The sequence below is a fragment of the Drosophila novamexicana genome, unplaced genomic scaffold (assembly GCF_003285875.2).
Source record: "Drosophila novamexicana strain 15010-1031.04,08,12 unplaced genomic scaffold, DnovRS2.1 tig00000689-arrow-pilon, whole genome shotgun sequence".
Classification (NCBI taxonomy): domain Eukaryota; kingdom Metazoa; phylum Arthropoda; class Insecta; order Diptera; family Drosophilidae; genus Drosophila; species Drosophila novamexicana.
The window spans coordinates 222,514-244,470 of record NW_020824818.1 but is presented as its reverse complement, the minus strand read 5'-3'; the positions used below and the strand labels follow the sequence as shown (position 1 = coordinate 244,470).

General features: G+C 35.0%; 1 protein-coding gene across 5 annotated transcripts; it reads left to right on the top strand.

Annotated features, from left to right (window-relative positions):
- Positions 1 to 1,374: 1,374 nt before the first annotated feature.
- Positions 1,375 to 21,792, top strand: LOC115763138 (synaptotagmin 1). 5 transcript variants are annotated; one of them, XM_030705586.1, is made up of 12 exons: positions 1,375 to 1,423; positions 2,568 to 2,883; positions 8,306 to 8,543; positions 8,607 to 8,866; positions 8,930 to 9,019; positions 10,197 to 10,391; positions 10,462 to 10,638; positions 16,287 to 16,395; positions 17,863 to 17,996; positions 20,583 to 20,813; positions 21,298 to 21,335; positions 21,378 to 21,792. In XM_030705586.1, exons 3-10 carry the CDS (start codon positions 8,324 to 8,326, stop codon positions 20,787 to 20,789), a joined length of 1,392 nt encoding a protein of 463 aa, XP_030561446.1. In that variant the 5' UTR covers positions 1,375 to 1,423; positions 2,568 to 2,883; positions 8,306 to 8,323; the 3' UTR covers positions 20,790 to 20,813; positions 21,298 to 21,335; positions 21,378 to 21,792. The 5 variants fall into 5 exon arrangements, with proteins under 5 accessions (XP_030561446.1, XP_030561445.1, XP_030561442.1 ...); XM_030705585.1 differs by having other exon boundaries at positions 8,924 to 9,019; XM_030705582.1 differs by having other exon boundaries at positions 8,924 to 9,019; positions 16,281 to 16,395.
- Positions 21,793 to 21,957: the final 165 nt, after the last annotated feature.

Genomic DNA, 21,957 nt, shown 5'->3' with positions numbered 1-21,957 from the left:
AGTAACAGGATAATGATTTCAGCACGAACTCCTGCAAACAACAGTCAGGCAGAAGGACATTTCTTGACGCAGCTCAAGTCGGACGCAGGCCCGATCCTTGTCTGTGCCTCGGCCAGGACCCAGGCACATTTATAGGTTATTTGCTTTGAACATTTGTTTGCTGGGTGCTGATGTCCTGAGCACGAAGTGTAAATATGCATGTGTCCTGCTGCCCTGCCCCCTTGTGTCAAAAATGTGTACAGCAAATGTGTCCGTCGGTTTGACTTTATAAATAAGTGAAATTATTGGGAAAATCTATTTGATTAGGTACAATTTATAATTGTAGATCACGTGCGTCTGGCTCTCGGGCTGTTGCCAGGACATGATTTTCATATCACATTTGAATTTTGATTTTGATTTGTGTTTGCCATGCGTAATTGCGCATCGGAAGTGCCGGCTGCCCCATTAATGATGCTGGCTATGCATTTGAATTTTCACATTTCGCAGCACTTTGGATGGTTATTGTTTGATTTTCGCTAACCAGAAAATGTGAAGCGCCATCTTTCGCACAGTAGCAGTAACGCAGATACAAACTTAAGCTTGCACTTTAAAGCTTGCCACAGCTTTTTACTGTAAAAGCATTTGTGCTACCCCCACTTAGACAATGTCCTTGCCGGGTAGCTGGCAAAAGCTCTGACACCCACATGCGCGTATACGTCTAGCTATTTCCATTGTCATTGAGAAATATTCGTGGCAGTACGCATGCACCGAAACTTTTCACTTTATGGGGACCCTTAGTGCCGAAACATGTGGCTGCGCATCAGATGTTTTCAATGAATGAGAGAGAAGAGAGAGGGAGAAAGAAGGAATAAGCTTTTGCGGTAATATGCGTATAACTCGCACAGTAAATCGTTACTGAAATCTGTTATATGTTAGATTTTTCTGTTACTATAGTGAAAACAGATTCTGAGATACCATTCTCTATTTAAACTATTACTTGTATTACTGATATGGCAGATTTCATTTTTTATAAATCTTAAATTATAGGTTAATTTTTAGAATTAAGGTCAAATATCAGAAAGAAATATTTAAATGATGTTAGTCTTAAAAGAAACATAAAATTACTATGAAAAAAAAGCATAAGCATTTTAATCTCAAATCAGCGTGAACTAAAACACAGTTAACGATTTTGCAAACTTGGCTCGCCTAATTTATGTTTAAGTCTACACTCTCTTCAAAAGCTCCGCTCTGGTCTACACGGCCAAGCACCGCCCACCCGCTGGCCATCAACGCAAAATCGATGCCAGACCCGTTTCGCTCTTTTCGCTGGCAACTGAAAATTGTCTGAGGGCTTTTTCCTCGCTGCTCCTTGACTGTGTGGCCCAAAACGCGAATGAACATCGACCGTGGAAGTTGACTGCAAGTGAAAAGCGCTGCACTGAAGGTGAATGAATAGAACAAATTCAACAAAAGTAAAATGTTTGCAGATCCAAGCAACAAATAGCAATAGCAACGAAATTCAAATGTTTTCTCCTTTGCAAAAGTGTTAAAAAAAAATAATTCAAATAATTAAAATATTTTAATTTAATGCCAATTGAGCTATTACATAAAGCAAAATCCAAGCGAAGGCCCGAAAAGTGTTGTGCGTGTGCTCATGTATGTGTGTATGTGTCTCTCTCACTCTCTTTTTCTCTATGTGTGTGGGTGTGTGTGTGCGTGTGATGGCACGCGCTGTGCTAAAAAGCAGAACATTTTTTGTGTATCAGAATTTTTGGAGTTGCCTAAGCAAATTTATTTGCACTTGCTGAAAATTTGTTGCAATAATTATTCGAGTATCGAAAAAACGCAGCCAGAATATTGTGAACGGTGGCCTAAATCATGGAAATTGAATTGAAAGTGAAAACGCGTGTGATGTGCCTGGCTTAAATATTGATTTTTCCACATGATTTTACGCATCGTGACCCACTAAGAAAATTGAGCTGATGATTTTAAAATTTACCAAATTACAAGAAGTCGCAAATCAAGACAAAAGTTGAAAATTGTTTTTAATAACTTGACAAAATAAATCCCAAAATTGTACAAGCTAAACAGTGTGCGTGTGTATGTTCGTGAGAAGAGAAAAGCTCTTGGGAAAAAAAACGGCTCTAAGAAAATCTCTATCCTGAGTTTGCTTTCAACAACGTCTTCGTGCAGCAGCAGAAGCAGCAAAAGCGAATTTGTCCTTCCCCTCAACCATACAACACACACACACACAGAAGCACACTTTCACACACATACACAAACACACACATATAGACATATAACGGGCAGTGAGATTCGCTCTATCAATATTTACGCATACCATTGTATTTTTAATATTACGTATACGCTCTGTTTTCTGTTCGCCCTCTCATTCTCTCTCTCTCGCGCGCTCTCTCTTTCTCTCTCTCTCTCTGCTGCTTGCCTTGCGCTTCCACGTCTGGCATTATATACACAAAAATATATTTAACCACGCGTTGAACAACAAAACATTCCGAATAAATTCGCAATCGTACTGCAAATCATCAATTGTAAATCGCTAATCGATAATCGAAAATCGTTAACAACAGTGTTCAAATTACATGTGAGACTAGCGCTGAGCAGAGGCCTCACTAGCCAAGCAGCACAACACACATTCAGCCCCCTCACATCATTCACATGATTCGTCTGCCTGCAGCCCGAGCCTGAGACCGTCTTGAGCCTTCCGCCCTCCTGCCGGATCAAAGTTCCAACGTTAACGCTTCGTTTATCGTTGCTCAAAGCCCAACAAGGAACAACCAACAAAATAGATATAAAAAGCATAGAAAACTACGTTAACTTATAATAACAATTAACTATTTTGGTCTGCGCCTTTTATATACATTGGCAGCATTGTCTAACTAAAAGGTAAGTACAAATGAAACTAGCGTTAGAAACAAACTTAGGTATATACGCATATAAGAACTAGGTATAAATAATAGGAATACACAATTAAAAACATAAAAGATACATTTTAGTGCTGTCCAAAGTATCTGTCTTAAGTTAATACCCATTTGATGTTTATTAATAAGTCAAATATTCTATTAAGGGAACAGTCATATATTCATTATTCATTATACTATTTTGCATATGTTGACAGCTTTCTGGGATAAGAAAAGTTATACATATCTTTAATTTCAAAAGATTTATTAACAATTATGTCCATCCCATCTTAAATACATTATGTCTATCATACAAATTGAGTTGCTTTTAATCTATGCGTCTAGCTTCGCTCGAGATAATCTACCTGCCTCGGGGACTGTGTCCTTCAACTGTGAATAAGGGCCAGCTGAACCTAATTAAGCAGCTCTTTGTTCTGCAGACTGTTTGTTAATTACCTGAGCCGTGAGCCAAAAAATAAAAGAGAAAATTAAGAAAATCGAGGCAAGAAGCAGAAAAAGTTGAACGCTATAAGCGTTTATTTTATTAGCACGAATTATGTGTGAAGCTCTTTTGGTAGAACATATAAAAACCGCACATAATTGCCAATAATCAAGTCGACGCTGCGTCCAACGCAAACGCACATTTATACTAACAGAGAGTGGCACTTATATATATATATATATATATATATATACACGCACACACTCGCCTGCCTTATTGAGCTTGTGCGTACTTTTGACCCCTTACGCCCATGCCAAATATATTTTTTAAACGAACCCTGATACAATAAACGTGGGAAATGTGTGTTTGCGACTGCAGCTTTTACAGATTGCAGCTGAATAACAGGGTATTGATAGCAATGAAAGCGAAAAGCATAATGATGTGGAAAATTAGTTTTCTTCATCATCATCGCCTTTGGGAGACTGTCGCCTCAGCAATCTTAACTTGGTTAGCCGTTCGTCTGGGTTTCATTTTCGCGCTACTCTACCCACGGCTTTTAACTTATTTTGTTGCCTTCTCTGGGTTATGTGCGCAGGAAACGCAGTAAGAGATAGAGAGAAAGAGAGAGAGAGAGAGAGAGAGAGAGGGAGAGCGAGAGACCTGGAGAGTGCCAAAGCAAAACACATGTCTCTCTCTTTCTCTCTCTGGCGCGCTCTCTCGCCAAAAGTTTAACCGTTTCCTGCTCAACGACTATCAGGGAATGAAGAAGCTTAACAATTAATGGCTGAGCTTCACTGAGGGTCGCCTTCCTGTTTTCCTCGCCTACTTGAAAAAAAAAAACACTTAATTCTATTTCTATTACATGCCAGCGTCATGTTTGCTGCTGTGTTCGCAGGTGGAATATTCGGCTGTGCCGTGCGTCTGGGCCAGAGCTTAATTTGTTTTGACAGCCTGATTGTCAGTTCTTGACGTTGACCTGCAATTTGAGTGCCTGTCACTGCTTTGTTCACGTATCTCGTTGCTGCATGTTTTATGAAGTCAATTTATCTTATCGTTAAATGAATTTGCCCCTAATCTAAATGACAACCAGTTGTTGCTATTTTTAGCCGTTTTTGCGCTTCTATTTCTCAGGTGCAATGCAGCTGGGTCAACAAGTACCCCAGCTTATAATACGAAAGGTCGCAATGTGAACGAAAAAGGAGTCGGAGAATTCTAATGTGCTTATATAAAATCAAGAATATTTTAATTATAATTCCCAAGCAGTTTTAGCTCTAACGAACTCTATTTGTATAACTTTAAACAGAATAAACTAACAAGCTTTGGTAGTTGTTGTTTTTTGTAATTCCCAATTAGTTTTACCAGGCTCAGTCTACTAGACTTTTTGTGATAAAAACGTAAAATAAAACACAATTAAAGTCACATAATAAAAACCAATTTATATAAACAAAAGCAACACCTAGATAATTGTTTACGGCACTCGTTTCGCAGTTAAACTGCGTAGTTTTTCGTTTTTTACTAGATTGTGCCAGACAAATGGGCACCAGGCACATCATAAAAAACACACACAAGCAAATGCACACCTAGCTGACCCGTGAGTCTAATGCCAGAAAGAGAGCGAGAGAGTCAGAAAGAGAAGGGGAGCGAGCACGCAGCCAAAAGCACAAAAGCAGCGCTGGCAAAATGTCAAATATTGTTGTGGTTGCGCGCAAATGTATGCGACAGTAAAATGCATGCGTGTGCGTATGTGAGTGCGTGTATCTGTGTGTGCTGCTACTAAAAGGAAGTATCTCGTAGATGCACTGCCCACTTGAAGCGCACACAACGACTATAAATCGTTGTGCCGTCTCTTTTGTTGCTGCTTTTATGACAGTATTCTCACATTTTCTCCACATTTTGCTTACAATATTTTCCCAGTGGCCGTTTGGCCTGTTTTATGGAAATCGTTATTCAGCTTGTGATTTGCAGTATTAATAAAATATCACGTACCGAATGTTCAAACTCTGAGATGGCTTTCTATTTCCAGCAAGCTTTTTGTAAGGGTCGAAATCGTCTTGCTTTGGAGTTTTTTGTGGCATTAATATTTCATGTGTGCTCAAATGAAAACGAAAAAGTGCCTAGAGTGCAAAAAGAGGCGAAGCAAGCGAGAGTTTTACAAAACTGAATTAAATATTATGTTACCTTCGACCTTATTTATATAATATATTTGTTATACATATTATTGAGGATATTCAGTGGATCTACTTAAGATAGAAATCCAAAAAACCATGCAATCAGACGTGTGTGTTGAAATACATACTTTTCCATTGATGCGTTTGTTACTTTATCCATTTGAAATAGGTTGTGAGTTTGATCCGCATGCTAGATAGATATCATGATTTCATTCAGCTTCATTCAAAAAAGTCTCAAAATTCTCTGCGTAAATTTATCTTTCAAGCTCAATCTCCAGTTGGAACGCACTTAGCCCAACTGCCGACAACTTGACACCGTTATTTGCTTGGGAGTCACGCCCCGGCTTGGGAGCACTTGACAGCTGGGCCGAGGCTCAAATTGTCTTTGGGCTAAGCATTTAAGTTTATTGATTTTGCGAAAGCTGTCGCCAATATTTGCTCAAGTAACTGCTGCAGGGTCCCAACGGCGCCACACTTGCCGCAGCAGCTTAAGGGCGTGGTCAGAACCAGGCTCGAATGCTTTCGGAATCCTATCAAATGGCTTTAAAATACTGCGTCTTATATGGTATATACAAGTGTTGCGCCCAGTGGCCGCCCACCAATTAAGTTTCATACAAAATAAGCAGGCATTTGTATTAAAATTTCCCGCTCATTTAAATTTCACGCATATTTATGAACAAAGTCGCTCGAGGCTGTGTGAGTGTGTGGGTGTGCTTATTTGCCTTTATGTGTGTGTGTATGTGTGGAGGCATAGGTTAAGTTTTCCGTTGCCTTTGACGTCATTTGGCTTGCAAGCAACCGCGGCAACAGCTTAGCTCAGCTTATTTAGAAGCAACTGGCGGCGACTGTGAGCCTAAATTACGTATACGACATGCTGGAAATGTAAATTTTCAACCTAGCGAATTTGAAGCTGCTTATCTTAATAATATATTTAAAATATTTTGAATATTGTCTTTTAAATTTATGAAAATCAAATCATATATTTTAAACTGTTTAACACGGCGCCTTCTAAGAAGGAACAACTTGATATATTCCAGAAAGAAAAATAAATTTTGCCCCACAGCAAAGATTAACCAATACCCAAGTCAAATACTATACCACAGAAGCCTCTGTTGCCAACTCTGATGGCATGAAATACAACTTTTAATTGGGCAATTATTTTATGTTAAGTTTATCTCAAACAATGTCTATCCAAGTCCTTGCTGCACGCAGCTTACTGTCAATCAAAGAAATATGAAAGCAACTGAAAAGAAAAATCCAGCGCAAGGCTCCTGACCAAAAGGTCAAAGGCTATGCGCACACATATAATGTACAAAAGCGTTTCAATTAAACGCGAATAAAATTGGATGAGTAAATAAAAGTTATTTTATTATTAATAATAATAAGAAAAAATGAGCACAACAAATAAAAGCGAATAAGAGGTCCCAAGTAGCTTAAATTGAATAAATTAACTTTGAGAAAAAACAAGTTTTAAGATATGCGACTGTTGTCAAGTTTGTGTATATGTGTGCGTGGAGAAAGCTGATATAGTGTATGTAAGTGTGCGTGCGCGTCGGGAAAGCTGATAGTCTTTATGAGAGTGTGTGTGTGGGCGCTTTAGTGTATGCGTGCGTGTCCTTGGCATGCTATTCATAAGTACTTTTACTTGCTGCGCCAATGGTCGACACCCTCGGCGCATTTCTAATGTTTCCAGGATATGCCGAGCTAAATTGCCAGCGACATTTCTAAGATTTCTTCGCTGAACTTTGTTGAAGCTATTTTTAAAAGATGATTGGCAAAAGAAAAACAAGAAAACATAAAAATATTTTTCCTTATTCTTTTTAATATAGTTAGGACATTGTTTGAAATAAATTCAAGATCTTTACAAACTGCTTGCTAATATTTTTAAGCTAAAGATGCTGGGAAAAAAAGCAGACATGGGTGCTATAACGAGCTTATTGTGGTGGCAATATGAAACTTAATTTCGTTTCGAATGGTGCGTATATATATGACAAGTAACTCGAAGTGGAAAAGTCATAGACAAAACGTGAAGAATTTATACAAGTACTGCATCCTCACGGGAATATGATTCTTAGACTAAGTGCTCAGCATTGTAGCAAAACAAAAGAACATCTTAAATTATTAATGTTAACAGCGATTTTATTATTACAATTTTCTTTGTTAAAAAGGAAAAATATAACTGGTGCTCAATGTCCACTTGTAAGTCTGACTCTCAGATACTTTGATTGCAAAGCAACCAAATATTGTTGTTGATACTTTTAAAAATTGACCAATGTTTCCATGTTTCAATGCTATATCATATAGTTTCAAAGGAACGTGCGGTTGACACTTATTGTGTATTAAAACTTGTTTGCTTAGAAAGATATCTTGTCCAAGCCCGTCATTTATTATTTTCACTCTGAGCTTTTCACTTAAGCTTCAGCTTATCAACACAGGATTTCTATACCACATTGCTCTATGGGAAGAATTCGGCACAATTTTAAGTTTCTTAGATATCTTTACTAAAGTATTCTCCTCCCAAATCTGCACAATCGTCAGCAACATATCTTTTGTGATATTAAAACTTCGACGGTTTAGTTTGTATGAAACTATGTGAAAATACTTATATAAATGGAATCAAACGAATTTTGTATTCAATAAGAAAATTATATCAAATTAATATACAATACATTATTTAAATGGATAAACAAATTTTAGTTAAGTTCTCTTAAGCAATTAATCATTATACCAAGGCTTTGTTAATACGTTGACAATTTTTACATCTAATCCAGTTTCTTGATTTTTGTTGGTTTTTCTAGTAACAACCACAGTGCAATATGCCGCCAAATGCAAAATCGGAAACGGAGCCAGAGCCGGCGCCTGTGTCGAGTGACGAGCCGGCGGCCGATTTGGAGACGGCCAATCAGAAGATAGAAGAAACAACACATCACTCCAAGTTTCGGGAATTGGAGCAGCAGGAACAGCAGGCAGCCGAGAGTCAAAGAATTGCACAAGTGGAAACAACAATAGCACCAAAAACAACAACAGAGGCTGAGGGTGAGACCCACATTGTGTACCAAGATAAATTTTTGGAAAATATATATATATTATGCTATATAGAAGCTGCTACCACCTCCGTGCCGGTTATCAAAAAGATTGAGCATGCTGGCGAAGTGGTCACCGAGGCGATTGCTGAACGCACTGGTCTGCCCACATGGGGCGTGGTGGCGATTATAATACTCGTATTCCTCGTCGTCTTTGGTATTATATTTTTCTGTGTGCGCAGATTCCTCAAGAAGCGAAGAACCAAAGATGGTAAGGGTAAGAAGGGTGTCGATATGAAATCGGTACAGTTATTGGGATCGGCATATAAAGAGAAAGTAAGTATCTGCAATGCCATCAAATCTTAGTAGTTATTGGGTTCTGGTATGCCATAGGTTCAGCCTGATATGGAGGAACTCACCGAAAATGCCGAAGAAGGCGACGAAGAGGACAAGCAGAGCGAACAGAAGCTGGGGCGACTTAACTTCAAGGTAAGCTTCGTGCCTTACATGGCTCATAATCAACTGAACTCAATTTGCCAAATGGCCTGCAACACGCTCTCAACTAATCCAACTAACCCAATACCAGATATAGTTAATGTCAATGCACTGTCGTTGTTGTTATTGTTTTTTACGTAAACAAAGGAAACACCTGTCAAGTCAAGTAAACTCAAGTCGCGTCGAGAGTGCCAGAAATACGTACCTAATCTATAAACTATTTTGACTATTTTAACTTAATCACATGCTCACAACATTTCTAGTATTGGTCAAAATAAACACAAGTGATTCATACAATTTCGCTTAGAAACTTCTTTTAATAATCTATGAAGCTTAAATTAATATCAGACAATTTATTATTATTTTAAATACTTTCAAAGCCCACGAAACAAAGCTCTTATATACATATCGTCAATTGACATCAGCTGAAAGTTAAGCTTTAACTTTACAGTATACTGGAGCTTAAGACTTATTTAACAGCTTAAATCCAGAGGGCAATAATAGCTTCTCAATTAAACTTTCGACTAAATGGAAAATAAGTTTCACTCAGTTTATCCGGTTTGCAGCTTTAATGTGCTTTCAAGCTAAGCTTGAACTTAAAAATATACTTGAACTTTAGAAGTATTTAATTTATTAGAAAAATATAGCACTTCAGTTCATCTTTCCACTTAAAATAAAAATTCACATGTATTTATCCGGCTTGAAGCTTTAAGTTTGAGGATGATTGCAACTGAACAGTTGCGCTATCAACTATAGCTGAAATAGGTTTCACTTTTTTAATCCGGATCAAAGCTTTCACGTACCTTTAAAGTTTTTACGTTCTTTATAAAGTTCTGTAGCAAAATTTTATCGGAATTTTGACCTTGCCCAGGACAAACCTAATGCTCAAGTACCATCGGCTGCAATGTTGTTTGGCATAAGAAAAGTCTAAGAATAATTTTTCTTAAAAAAAAAATATTTAAAATTGTAGTAAATGCAATAAAAGTATCATATTTTGAAAACTCTGCCACAACTGCACTAAATTCGAATGCAGCACACAAAACCCATAACACATTGAATATTTCTGAAATTTTGTATAAAGCTTTAACTAATATGGTTGTTTTGTCTCTTTCTTCTTTATGGGAACGAATACCGCATTTGCGGATATTATTCTATAATGTGTATATTGCAGCTTGAATACGACTTCAATTCGAACAGCTTGGCCGTAACCGTTATACAGGCCGAGGAGTTGCCTGCCTTGGACATGGGCGGTACCTCAGATCCCTATGTGAAGGTATATCTGCTGCCCGATAAGAAGAAGAAGTTCGAGACAAAGGTGCACCGCAAAACGTTGAGTCCTGTCTTCAATGAAACATTCACCTTCAAGGTTTGTTATTCAAATTTTTATTAGAGCTACCTTCCGTGGTGCTAGACATTGACTGTGAGTTCGCCTGCAGAGTTTACCCTATGCTGATGCCATGAATAAGACGCTCGTATTCGCCATATTTGACTTTGACCGCTTCTCGAAACACGACCAAATCGGCGAGGTGAAGGTGCCGCTGTGTACCATCGACTTGGCACAAACCATTGAGGAATGGCGTGATCTGATCAGCGTTGAGGGTGAAGGTGGACAGGTACGTAGAGATTGGCCCATGGCAACGTTCACAGTCTATAAATATACAAATAATTTTTTTGTTGTGGGCGTAAGGGTGGTTTTTACCTGGTATTTCCATTCTGTATGTATATGTACTTAACAAACTAAATGTGCCTCTAAGTGTCAATTATTTAGTTAAAATTGATTTGATTTAACTTTGGATCAAACAGAAACAAAAACAACAACTGTTGCTTATAATTTTGTGTTCATATTTGGGTTTGTTTACGTTGTCCCACAGAACAAGCCACAAACTACAGAAACCAGAAACCAGAAAACAAAAAACTCAAAAAAGCGTGTGACTTATGTAATCTAGACATGCATAAAGAGTATTCAGTACAATCTGAACTCCTCAAAATTGTGTTTAGTGTGTATGTAATTCGCATTACCATAAAGACTTTCACAACAGACCAACTTGATATTTGTATTTTAAACAAGTTCAATTTGAATTATGTGTCGGCTCCAGTAAAGTATTTACCCCAGCTCCACTCTCTGTCCATAAGTACAACAGAAACAATTTACAAAGACAACAACAAATAACAAAGAACAACAAAGATTAACATAAACAAAAGACAGACAGCAATGCGCAAAACTTTTATTCAACTTTTACATACCCAGTTCAAAATGCAAATATAAATAAAAATCAATTTTAAATATATATACTATATATATTACAGTTGTAATGCTCCATTGAATCCCATAACAAAACCAACAACAATAACAAAGACAACATGGAAAACAAGCTCCGTAAATTTTTGATCAACTTTCCTGACAAAGTTGATGAAAGATTGTCAATACTGAATTTGATTTCTTTGCACATTTTTCAATCTATAAATTTTAAGCTTTATGATTTCTTTTTGGTTTGTGTGAAAACTTTAACCAAACACACAAAGAACAAAACTACAACTGAAATATAAACTCTTCAATTTCTCTTTCTCCAATTCCCCCTCAACAAATTTGTTTCAATACATACATAAATATATTACAAAATAAAACTCTTGTTTTCTTGAACTTTTTTAGAAGGTAAATACAATGAAAAAATACTAAACTTTTAAAAAGAAAATACAAAAACAATTACCAAAAACCAATAAAAAAAAAACACTTATGCATACCCAATTCGTTTAGTTTTTCTTTATCCTATATAAATTGCTCTGTCTCTTTGGTCTGTCGCTCTTGTAAACACTCCAACATTTCAATATATCAATATATTTACATCCTATAATAAAAACAATAATTTCTATGCATCGAACTACACACACACACGCAAACAAACACACCACCTGCTAACCCAACCTATTGTACTATATCCAAGATAATCAATCTTATTAAATATCCCATAACAATTTTCGAGAGTTGCGCATCGTTCTACAAATTTCTCTTATGTCTGCATCTTTTCTCGCATCATTAATATTGTAGTTGAATTTTTGTATTATTCTATTTAATTGTTTATATAAGGACTTATTTAGCATTTCAACATGCAAATAATTACACTGCAATATTATTTTGTTGAGAGGATTTGTGGCATAAAAATACTGTAAACAGCAAACAGCATGGCATAAGAAATATATTTAATATACGATTGGCCTACAGATTTTGTAAGGTTCTTAAAGAAATTTAATGCAATTTCTATATCTGATACAGACATGCCGCTAAAAATAAAAGATAAAATGCTTTAACTTTAGACACAAATTTTCCACTCAACATCGCACACTTACCCTGTCTGCTAAGTACAACTTTCCCATTCTTTTTGCACCGTGATTGCATATATATTGCATATAATTCTTAAAGTAGCGATAAACTTGTGCACCCAACCAAAATACACACATAAAATAAGTCATTTTAAATTGGACCAACTAATTAAATACAAACAATACAAATACACTAACACACGCCCAGTAACTGACAAGTACACAGCAAAACTATCTACAAAACGCATAAACCCAACACTTCGCCTGCGAATGCAAAACTTTTAAACATTAACAAAAGAAAGTTAAAGGAAAGAAAATAGTTCATTCGGTGTGCCGAATATGTTATACACTTGCAGAAACATCTCAATATTACTATATAAATATATTACTATGATATATATGAGTAAAAAAATATCCTCGTAGACAGATAGCAAAGGGTTTTGTAGATGTGAAGGGTGAACTGTAAAGTTCGTAGTTGCTGATAGAACAACAACAGACAGATGCCTTTAACATTTTGGTTAAATGGAGTTTGGATAAATTCAAGTTTTATCAACACATCTAGAGAAACAGAGAGGATAGACCTATCATTTTCGTCCGATATGGCCTATGACAGCTTTATAATATAGAGCTCCGATCCGGTCGAATTCGAATATATACTACGGGCCACAGAAGGACAGGCCTCTGAAGAGAAACGGACAAAGGGATATATTAATATCGACTCGACTAGCTATACTAATTAAGAATATATATATATACCTAATAGTAATTAATAGATAGAATTAACTGCAATGGTATACAACAAAATGCCTTATAAACTTTACTAATAGTTAATACTTTATTATAAGCAACTAGTTTAGCAACTGGAATATACTCGAACATATATAAAGACACAAGCCAAGAAAAACCAAGCTGCATGTTTTTGCTTACAAACTATACTCTTCCGACTATATACTCTATTAAGACATTAATGCCACTTAAATAAGTACTCTACACTAACTTTTGACTACACACACTTAAACAAACACACAGACACGCGAACAACTTGTACACAATCAAATTCGTTGAAGCAAAACATTTTCTTATTTTCAAATTTGCCAATTTATTAAAATTTTTATGGAACTGCAATTGAAAAATCTTTAATATGCTCTTCATTTTTCTCTTTAATTATTTTTGAACGTATCGCTAAAAATAAACAAACAAAAATTCAATCAACAAAAAAATACAATCGACTCAAAATTCACCAAATTGCAACTATACAAAAAATCAAATTGAAACTAAACAAAAAAAAAATTCAATATCAAAACTCTACTTTACTCGAACCAACTTATCTCATAATCGATAACGACATCTGGAACCCCACTGAACTAATCGGAAACATGTAAGTATCGATACTCTCCTTGGGAGAAACTTCATAATTATCGTTATTTGCTTTGGTTGTTGTCCTCATAAATGTGTTCAAGTTATTTTCGTTGTGTTTGTGTTTTATTCAGTTTACAAAAAAACAAAAAAAAAAAAACAACAAAAAAACCAATCAAAATTTAAAAAATAAATTTTAAAAATATTTATAAAATTAAACTCTAAACATACGATTGTAAAAGCGTGAATAAATTTTATGTTTCTTAAGGTAATTGTTAAAATGCTTCTTTCGTAATTTGATTACTAGGAATTTCCTGTGTTTGGTTCTTTAACTCTATCGCTGTCTCGCCCGATTGATTAGTGTATAATGCAATTATATAACTATTTATTTATGATTTGCAACTTGTTTGTGTGCTGTAATGTTTAAGCAGAGCTTCGATGAAGGTCAGAAACAAATATATAAAACAAATGATCAACAAATGTTAATGTACTATTAATTTTGTTTTCACATATAATTTATTCAGTTGTTTATTTACTTTCAATCTTATTTTTATATTCTGGTCAGCATAAACATAATTCACCCAACATTCGACATTAAAGTCTTGAGACCTTTTGAAAGCCCATGCAAAGCCAAAACTTTCAATTCAAAAACTCAAATTCAAACTCAAGTCAAAGTAGCGGTAAGTGACTACTCAAAAACTCTCTCTCTCTCTCTATTTCTGTTCCTCTGTCTCATTCTGTTACTATATAACGCTCGCTCGTTCGCTCGCTCGCTCTTTATATAAACAAAAATTAATTTAACTATAACTATTGAAAAGAACACATGTTTTTTATATAGTACAAACACACAAAATATTCCACAAAATCCCAGGTTAGTTTGTACAAATTGCTGGCTTTGGAGAACTGAATCAAACAATTGGCAGTTGATTTCCAAATCGATCATTAAAATAGAAGTTTGCTAAATCGAATTCAAATCCAAATCGAAAATTTGAAGCTGAAAATTAAACCCAAACAAAGGCAAATGGTTGCAAACCAACCAAGGGTTTACATTAATATTATAATACTTAGATAATGCTAGCGAATTCATGTGCCACTTTCTTTCAATTGTAATATATAACTAATTACTCTGTGATGCCTTTCATGTACATAGACTTAAACAATATTCACAACTTTAGCTCGTTCTCCTCTCTCTCTCTCTCACTTTTTGTTTGATTTCCTAAATGCTAAGTACTTTTTGAGGCCACGGGCCCACATGTAGTTATCCAAAGAACGTAGCCAAACTGTACATATTATACGAATCGGCTGTCTTATATCTCAAAACTATCTCTCTATCAACTCACAAATTCGGTTTGCTTCTTTTTAACATTGAAACAAGAAACAAATACTATAGATACATATATAAATATCCGTTTTGCTTTTTGCGCCGTTGGTTTTGAGCTGGGTGACTCGATATACATAAGTAACAATTCGAAAAGAGTTTGTCTATAAGCATTATGACTTGTATCTATTATGAACAGTAAGTCTACAACAATTCTCTATATAACAACCCGTACAACAAGCACAACAACAACAACAAAGAAACAACACGCAAACGAAAGTAAAGAGGTTTGTTTTGTTTGTTTAGGTTAATTTCATAATCAATTTTCAGTTCTATTCACATATATATACACCAACAATATTTAAATATATATACAGACATATACTTTACCAAATCGAAGCTCTAAGACGTGCAGTAAATGTAATTCCATGTACTTATTTGTGACGTTTTCGTTTTGTGTCAATATTAAACTATAAATAAAGTTAATGTAACCATTGTTTAACTATAAAATAACTGTTTACTCCGTACTTCGTACTGTGCCATCTACCAATATATCCCTGTAAGCCATATATGATAAATCTATTTGAGTATTTCCTTATTTCATGTGAATTGGGTAAAAATATCTTACTGTTTATCTTGTGTGTGTACCCTTGTTTTTACATATATATCGATTACTTATCGTATGATAGCTCCATCGAGCTTATCTAAGCGTTACAGGCCGTGTTTACCACATTGAATTGCAGTTGAATATAAAAAGATTCAACAACTATGGAGATTCGGTTTATTGGTGAGAAGATTTTAAGCCAACCCTTGGATCTTCGCCAAGAATCTAACTATAGTTCATATTATTTTCTATGAATCTTAATTTCTAATAGGGCTTGTGATTAACTTTTATATCTTATAACAAGAATTTGCATTCATTCGCTACGAATTTAAATATTCTTTCAAACTAAAATTCCCTACGTTTCTATCAGTTAATCAAATGTTATCGAAATATCGTTCATCTCTACCAAAGAGTGTGCCCAAAGTGTCAAAGCATTCTTAAACAGATTTTGGGGATTGTGATGGTCCTGCCCATGTCTTTACCGATTAAAATCCTATTGCGACTAGTTATATATCTTATTCGTATATAAATCTTATTCAATGTACCTTTTTAGACTTTATGTAAAGTGTTCAATGTTGTGAACTCATATTGAATATTAACCTATGAACTAATCCAACGAAATTGTTTTTTTTTTCTAACTATTTGTCAAACAACAACAGGAAAAGCTTGGTGACATTTGCTTCTCGCTGCGCTATGTGCCGACCGCTGGAAAGTTGACGGTTGTTATTCTCGAGGCCAAGAACTTGAAGAAAATGGACGTCGGTGGATTGTCTGGTAATATAGCGTGCTACCAAAGCGTTGCCAAGTTGCGAGCAACGATTCCTCAAATGAGTCGGATTAATTTCGCAAATCTGGCAACGCTTCAGAGTCTATTTATGTGCATACTCGTATATAACCAAGTGTGATTAAATTTTGGTATTGCTTTGTTACTGATCTGATTAATAATTTGAGTACACTTTTTGATTTTCTTTGTTAAGATCAAATGAAGAAATGCAAACGGCAAGGCAACGTTTGCAGAGAGCAAAAATATTCATTCAATTTTGTTCCCTAATTACTTTTGTCAATTCGCAACATTCGATTTTTTTCAACTAATTTAGCGCAAATTTTCGACTTGCATACTATTTAATAATAATATTCTCTCTTAAGTAATATTGCGTACGCTAAAAATCAATTAATATCATTTAATACCAATCCATGGATATATTCTCGTCTGGCAACGTTACCATCACTGAAATTTGCACAGTTTTCAACTTATGCCTGGCAGCAGCTAAATTCTAATGGCTCTGGCTCAAATTAGTGGTACATTTAAATTCGCTTGCTTCTAGCTTCACTTTTGCATGTAATCTAATTCTACTTAATACATAATTTCAATTCAAACACTCGCATTAACTATTTCGGACCTCCGAGCGAGGGCCCAAATGCAAAACGTTGCCGCTGAATATATCCAAAAACAAAAAAACAAGCAAACCTTAAAGGGTTATCAAGTTCTTCTAGGCTTTTACAAACAAAAGAACATTTTCAAGTATGTTTTGGAAAAGCAATTGACATTCTTTCCATGCTCTAATGATATTCGATCTGAAATTCTGATGATGAGACTATTTGTATTTTTAAACTATAACTATATATTTTCGTATCTTATGATTTTTGTCGTTGTGTGCCTTGAGTTTCAAGAGTTCCCATGTTCTAAAATACTCGTTAACCAAATAACTAAATATATTTAATTTTACAATTTTCAATAATTCTTTTCAAGAGCAGGCAACCGAAAGTGGAAACAAACTTTTTCGATAACTACCGATGAACGATAAGCGAGAAGCTCTTTGTAACTCTTGCGATTTTCCATATGTTGATTACGTTTCTATGCGATGAAACCTTAAATGCTAACAAATAAAAGCATATAAGACTTTATTAACAATTTATATATTTGGCACATCCTCCATGGGATTGGCCTGTTTATACCAAAGTTTCTACTTTCGTTTGTTCTGGTCTTTTAATCGTTTGTTTCTTTTATTGAAGTACAATTTGTTAACTATCTTATAACCAATAATATATATATATATTATTAAACAAAGTACCGTTTTATGTACCGTTTTTTTTCGTTATATGTGTGTGTAAACTGTCAAAAACTTAAAACCAAAATTCAAAAGCTAAACAAAAAACTGCTCATCAATTTCAATTTTTTACTTTATTATTATAAAAGAAAATGTTTTCTTTTTCTTTCTTTCAATTTTTTCTATTTTATAGATCCATATGTGAAAATTGCAATCATGCAAAATGGCAAACGTTTGAAAAAGAAGAAGACAAGTATCAAAAAATGCACCCTCAACCCTTACTATAATGAGTCGTTCTCATTTGAAGTACCATTTGAACAAATACAAGTATGCGAGAATGTATTATACTATCCTATAAAACTACTACTACTCTACTACTACTACTACTACTACTACTACTACTACTACTACTACTACTACTACTACTACTACTACTACTACTACTACTACTACTACTACTACCTAACTCTACTAACGTCTTCTACTACTTAGACTACTACTACTTACTACCTACTGTCAACTGTAACCAAAGCTGTCCTTTCTGAACTATCAAACAAACCAAAACATGTTCTAAACAAGTTTGAGTAACAAGCCCGCCTCCCTCAATAAAACACACTAGCCTCTTTCGTGCAATTGTTGTTGTTAATATAACTATCCTTTTATATATATATATATATACACCATATGTATACACGTATTGTATATTACATGTGTTGAATACTCGTATTCGTTTACCAAACAAAAAACAACAATGTCACTTTTACTCAAAGAACTCTTAAAGACAAATACACGGTTGGCCAACAACTTTCGTATTGCCCGAAAACCTCTAAAATTCCACCAATTACTCGATTAATCAAATTAATTGTTATATGTGTGACCCCTCCCCCCAAAAAAAAAAAAAAAAAAACAAATTAACCGAAACGTATTCTATGTTCGATGTTGTATTTAACCAAAAACCTAAAAAAAAAAATAACACTTTTTGCTTTATGTTTTGTGTTTATATATATATATATATATATATTATATATACTTCGCTCAACGACTGCCACGCCCACATGCCGGCTGTAAATAATACAAAATATATGCTGAGCGCAGCACGTTGTTTGCGAAAGTCAATCTTGTCCTGATTTGCTTTTACGTTCTGTAGTTGATTGAGAAACTAAAAATATTAATAAACAATTTTAAGTTCATGCTTAGCTCTCAACTGATTTGGTTTTCAAAATATATATCTATTTGTATATGTTCGATGTTGATTTTGACACAGACAATGACAACTCGTAGGTTAGGTCTGTTCCGCTTCGTAGTAACAACTACAGACTCTCAAGCAAAGCCTGAGAAACACCCACACAGTCTACCCGTAGTTAAACAATACGCAGTGAGAGATCAAGAGAGAGAGAGAGGGAGCAGTAGTGCAGCTCCCTCTCTTTAATACACCGCGTGTACGCATAGAGCAGTTCGCAATGCAGTGCACGATCTATGGAAATGATATACATCAGAGATTCGAAACACACTCACTTTTAACTACAATACTACAAACCCTATAAACTACCTACTACTCTTTCCATAATACAAACTATCGCAAACTCTCGTCAGCGGCGTCAATAATGCACCACAATATACGGGTACATTATTTTGACACTGTCTTCTGATTTGAATATCGAATTAACCAATCGCACCACCACCACCACCACCACCACCACTTAACTACAGTACTACAATATACAAGAAATACAGTACAAGTTTAAAGATATATGCAATAAAAATGAACACCAGCAAAGAGAAGTATAGCGTATCAATATGAATACTTATAACAACATACATACATCTAGTACCACATCCAAAACTGAAAAGAACTCTGGTTACGTGTGCTAGTCCGAGACCGGAACTCCCAACACCCAACCCCCAAAAATCAAAATGAAACAAGTAGAAACGCAAACGTTATTGTATTATCTGACCAAGAAATGAAGGAAATATGTACGACAAATGGGATTGAATATTATACATTTTCGTTTACACGTATTTAATGAACATTTTTCTTTTTGCTTCAGCTTAAATGTTGACAACCAAAAAGCATTTTTATATCTATATAAAAACAATAAAAAGAAAAGTAACTTGTTCATTAGCCGAGGTTAACAGAGGCGAACTATATGTGTACATATTAACATAAGCTATATACTAAACCACCAGCAAAGAGGGAAAAACTCATACGCTTTTCATTTCAACAAACTAACAATATGTTTATTTATCTATCATGACAATTTTTTTTATTTATTTTAAAGCTTAGTCAAGTGCATGCAATGCTTGTTTAAAAAAACAAAAACAAAAAACAAAAACCATCCAAAACATGGACCCAGCTTTATCTCATTTACTTTAGAATTGTATTTAATGGCGCTTTTTGTAATGCTTGAAAATATGTCGCCCACCTTTAGATAAGCCCCCCTCAGCTTGTATTTAACTTTGTTGGGACGCTCTCCTAAGCTCTTCACCTAAAATCACAAATGAACTGTAATCTTGCTGAGAGAACTTCAAAATTGAAGGCAATTCGGTTCTCCAGACCGAAACTCTTCCAATCTTAACCTACACCATGTTCTTACAGAGCACCCCTAGCAAAAAATTAGTTCAACACTTAGTGCCAACTTTGCCTATGTATAATGCTTTCTAATACAGAGTTTGTAGTGTCGCCTGTCAACAGTAACAGTTCCCTCCCTCCTCTAAAACCACAAAACAGAACACGTATAACTCTCTCTCTCAAAAAAAAATATATATAATAGCAAAAGTTCTTTCATCTAAAAGTTCTATGCTCAACGCATAGCAGCCCCATGAAAGAGACCGTTTAGATAATAATTAAGCAATTATTATACACTGACTAACGCAATGTTTTTGCTATTGCAACCGGATTTGGAAAACCTTTAGAAAATCTGTCTCGTTGTTACCGTTGTGGATTACGATCGTATTGGCACCTCTGAGCCCATTGGACGCTGTATACTTGGCTGCATGGGCACCGGCACCGAGTTGCGCCATTGGTCCGACATGCTGGCCTCTCCACGTCGACCCATTGCACAATGGCATACTCTGAAGGATCCCGAGGAAACTGACGAAATACTAAAGAATATGAAGTAAACGCTACATTGCTGATAACTCCAGGTTGGTCGCAACTCAGACAACTTATCATTTCCATATATAACTGTTTGTCTTGACTGCCTGACTCACTGGTGATCAGCGCACAGTCCAAGTCCTAGGAAGCTATATTTTCTGTAATAACTTACTTTTTGGTCGAAGTTGGGACCTGAGAAGGGGTTCTTGAATTGGATATCCAATTGGAGAAAAGGTTCGAAGTAGTGTATGAAAAAGACTGTGTGGCTTGGATATCTGAGCGTCGGACCTACAAGCGAGCAGTCGCCGGCTCAACTCCAACTGCAATTTGCCAGACACTATAATGAACTTTCGTTTTGTCAACTACAATGCTGGCATTTGTTTTCTTTGGCAGCGCTTAACTTACAGGTGTTATGGAAACCATTATTAAATAAAACATATATTAATTAATCACAGAATGTTTACTTACATATATAATTTAAAGCTGGAAACGGGGTTTTTTAATTGTATTAAAAATGAGTATATTTTATTATAGAATAACAGCACACCTTAGTATCATGCGGATAAAGTACACGTACATACACATATTGAAGATGAAGAAAACCCAGAGAACTCAAGCAAACCGTCAACATTGAAATCGTATGGATCATCGGCTACTATTGATCTTCAAGAACCTCAAGACCCACAAAATAACAACAACAATCAACAAAAGAAATATCGTAGTTATTGCAAATCGATTTTTTTGCGCAATTCATCAACAAGCACGAAGAAAAAATATATAAAAAAGCTCCATTCACAGAAATCTAGAAGCTTAAGTTAAATCCATCACATTTTTATACATATAAACAAAAGCAATTTTTTGTCCATCTATAAAATGAGAGATTTTCTAATTAGATTTATCAGAATTATTTCAAATTAAAGTCATTTATTCGTTTTCATGTTTATAACATTATTGTTATCATTCAAATAAAAGATGAAAACAAAACATAGTTAAATGTAAATGAAAATGAAAATAAAATAAAATTCTACGAGTATGTTAAAAGTTAAATTGATAAAGTCTATATACTCAATATACATGCATACATTTATTTAACGGTGAAACAACAAACTAAATCATAATTTTAAAACGTTAAGTTGAATAACATTTTAAACTAGTCAAGCGTCTATATAAAAACAATTTTCTTACCAGCTTTCA

Excerpts from the sequence above, each read along its gene's own strand:
- LOC115763138 (XM_030705582.1), top strand. The coding sequence starts at position 8,324 with ATGCCGCCAAATGCAAAATCGGAAACGGAGCCAGAGCCGGCGCCTGTG. Across the intron at positions 16,396-17,862 it reads GGACGTCGGTGGATTGTCTG|ATCCATATGTGAAAATTGCA; the intron begins GTAATATAGCGT and ends TCTATTTTATAG. Across the intron at positions 17,997-20,582 it reads TACCATTTGAACAAATACAA|AAAATCTGTCTCGTTGTTAC; the intron begins GTATGCGAGAAT and ends GAAAACCTTTAG.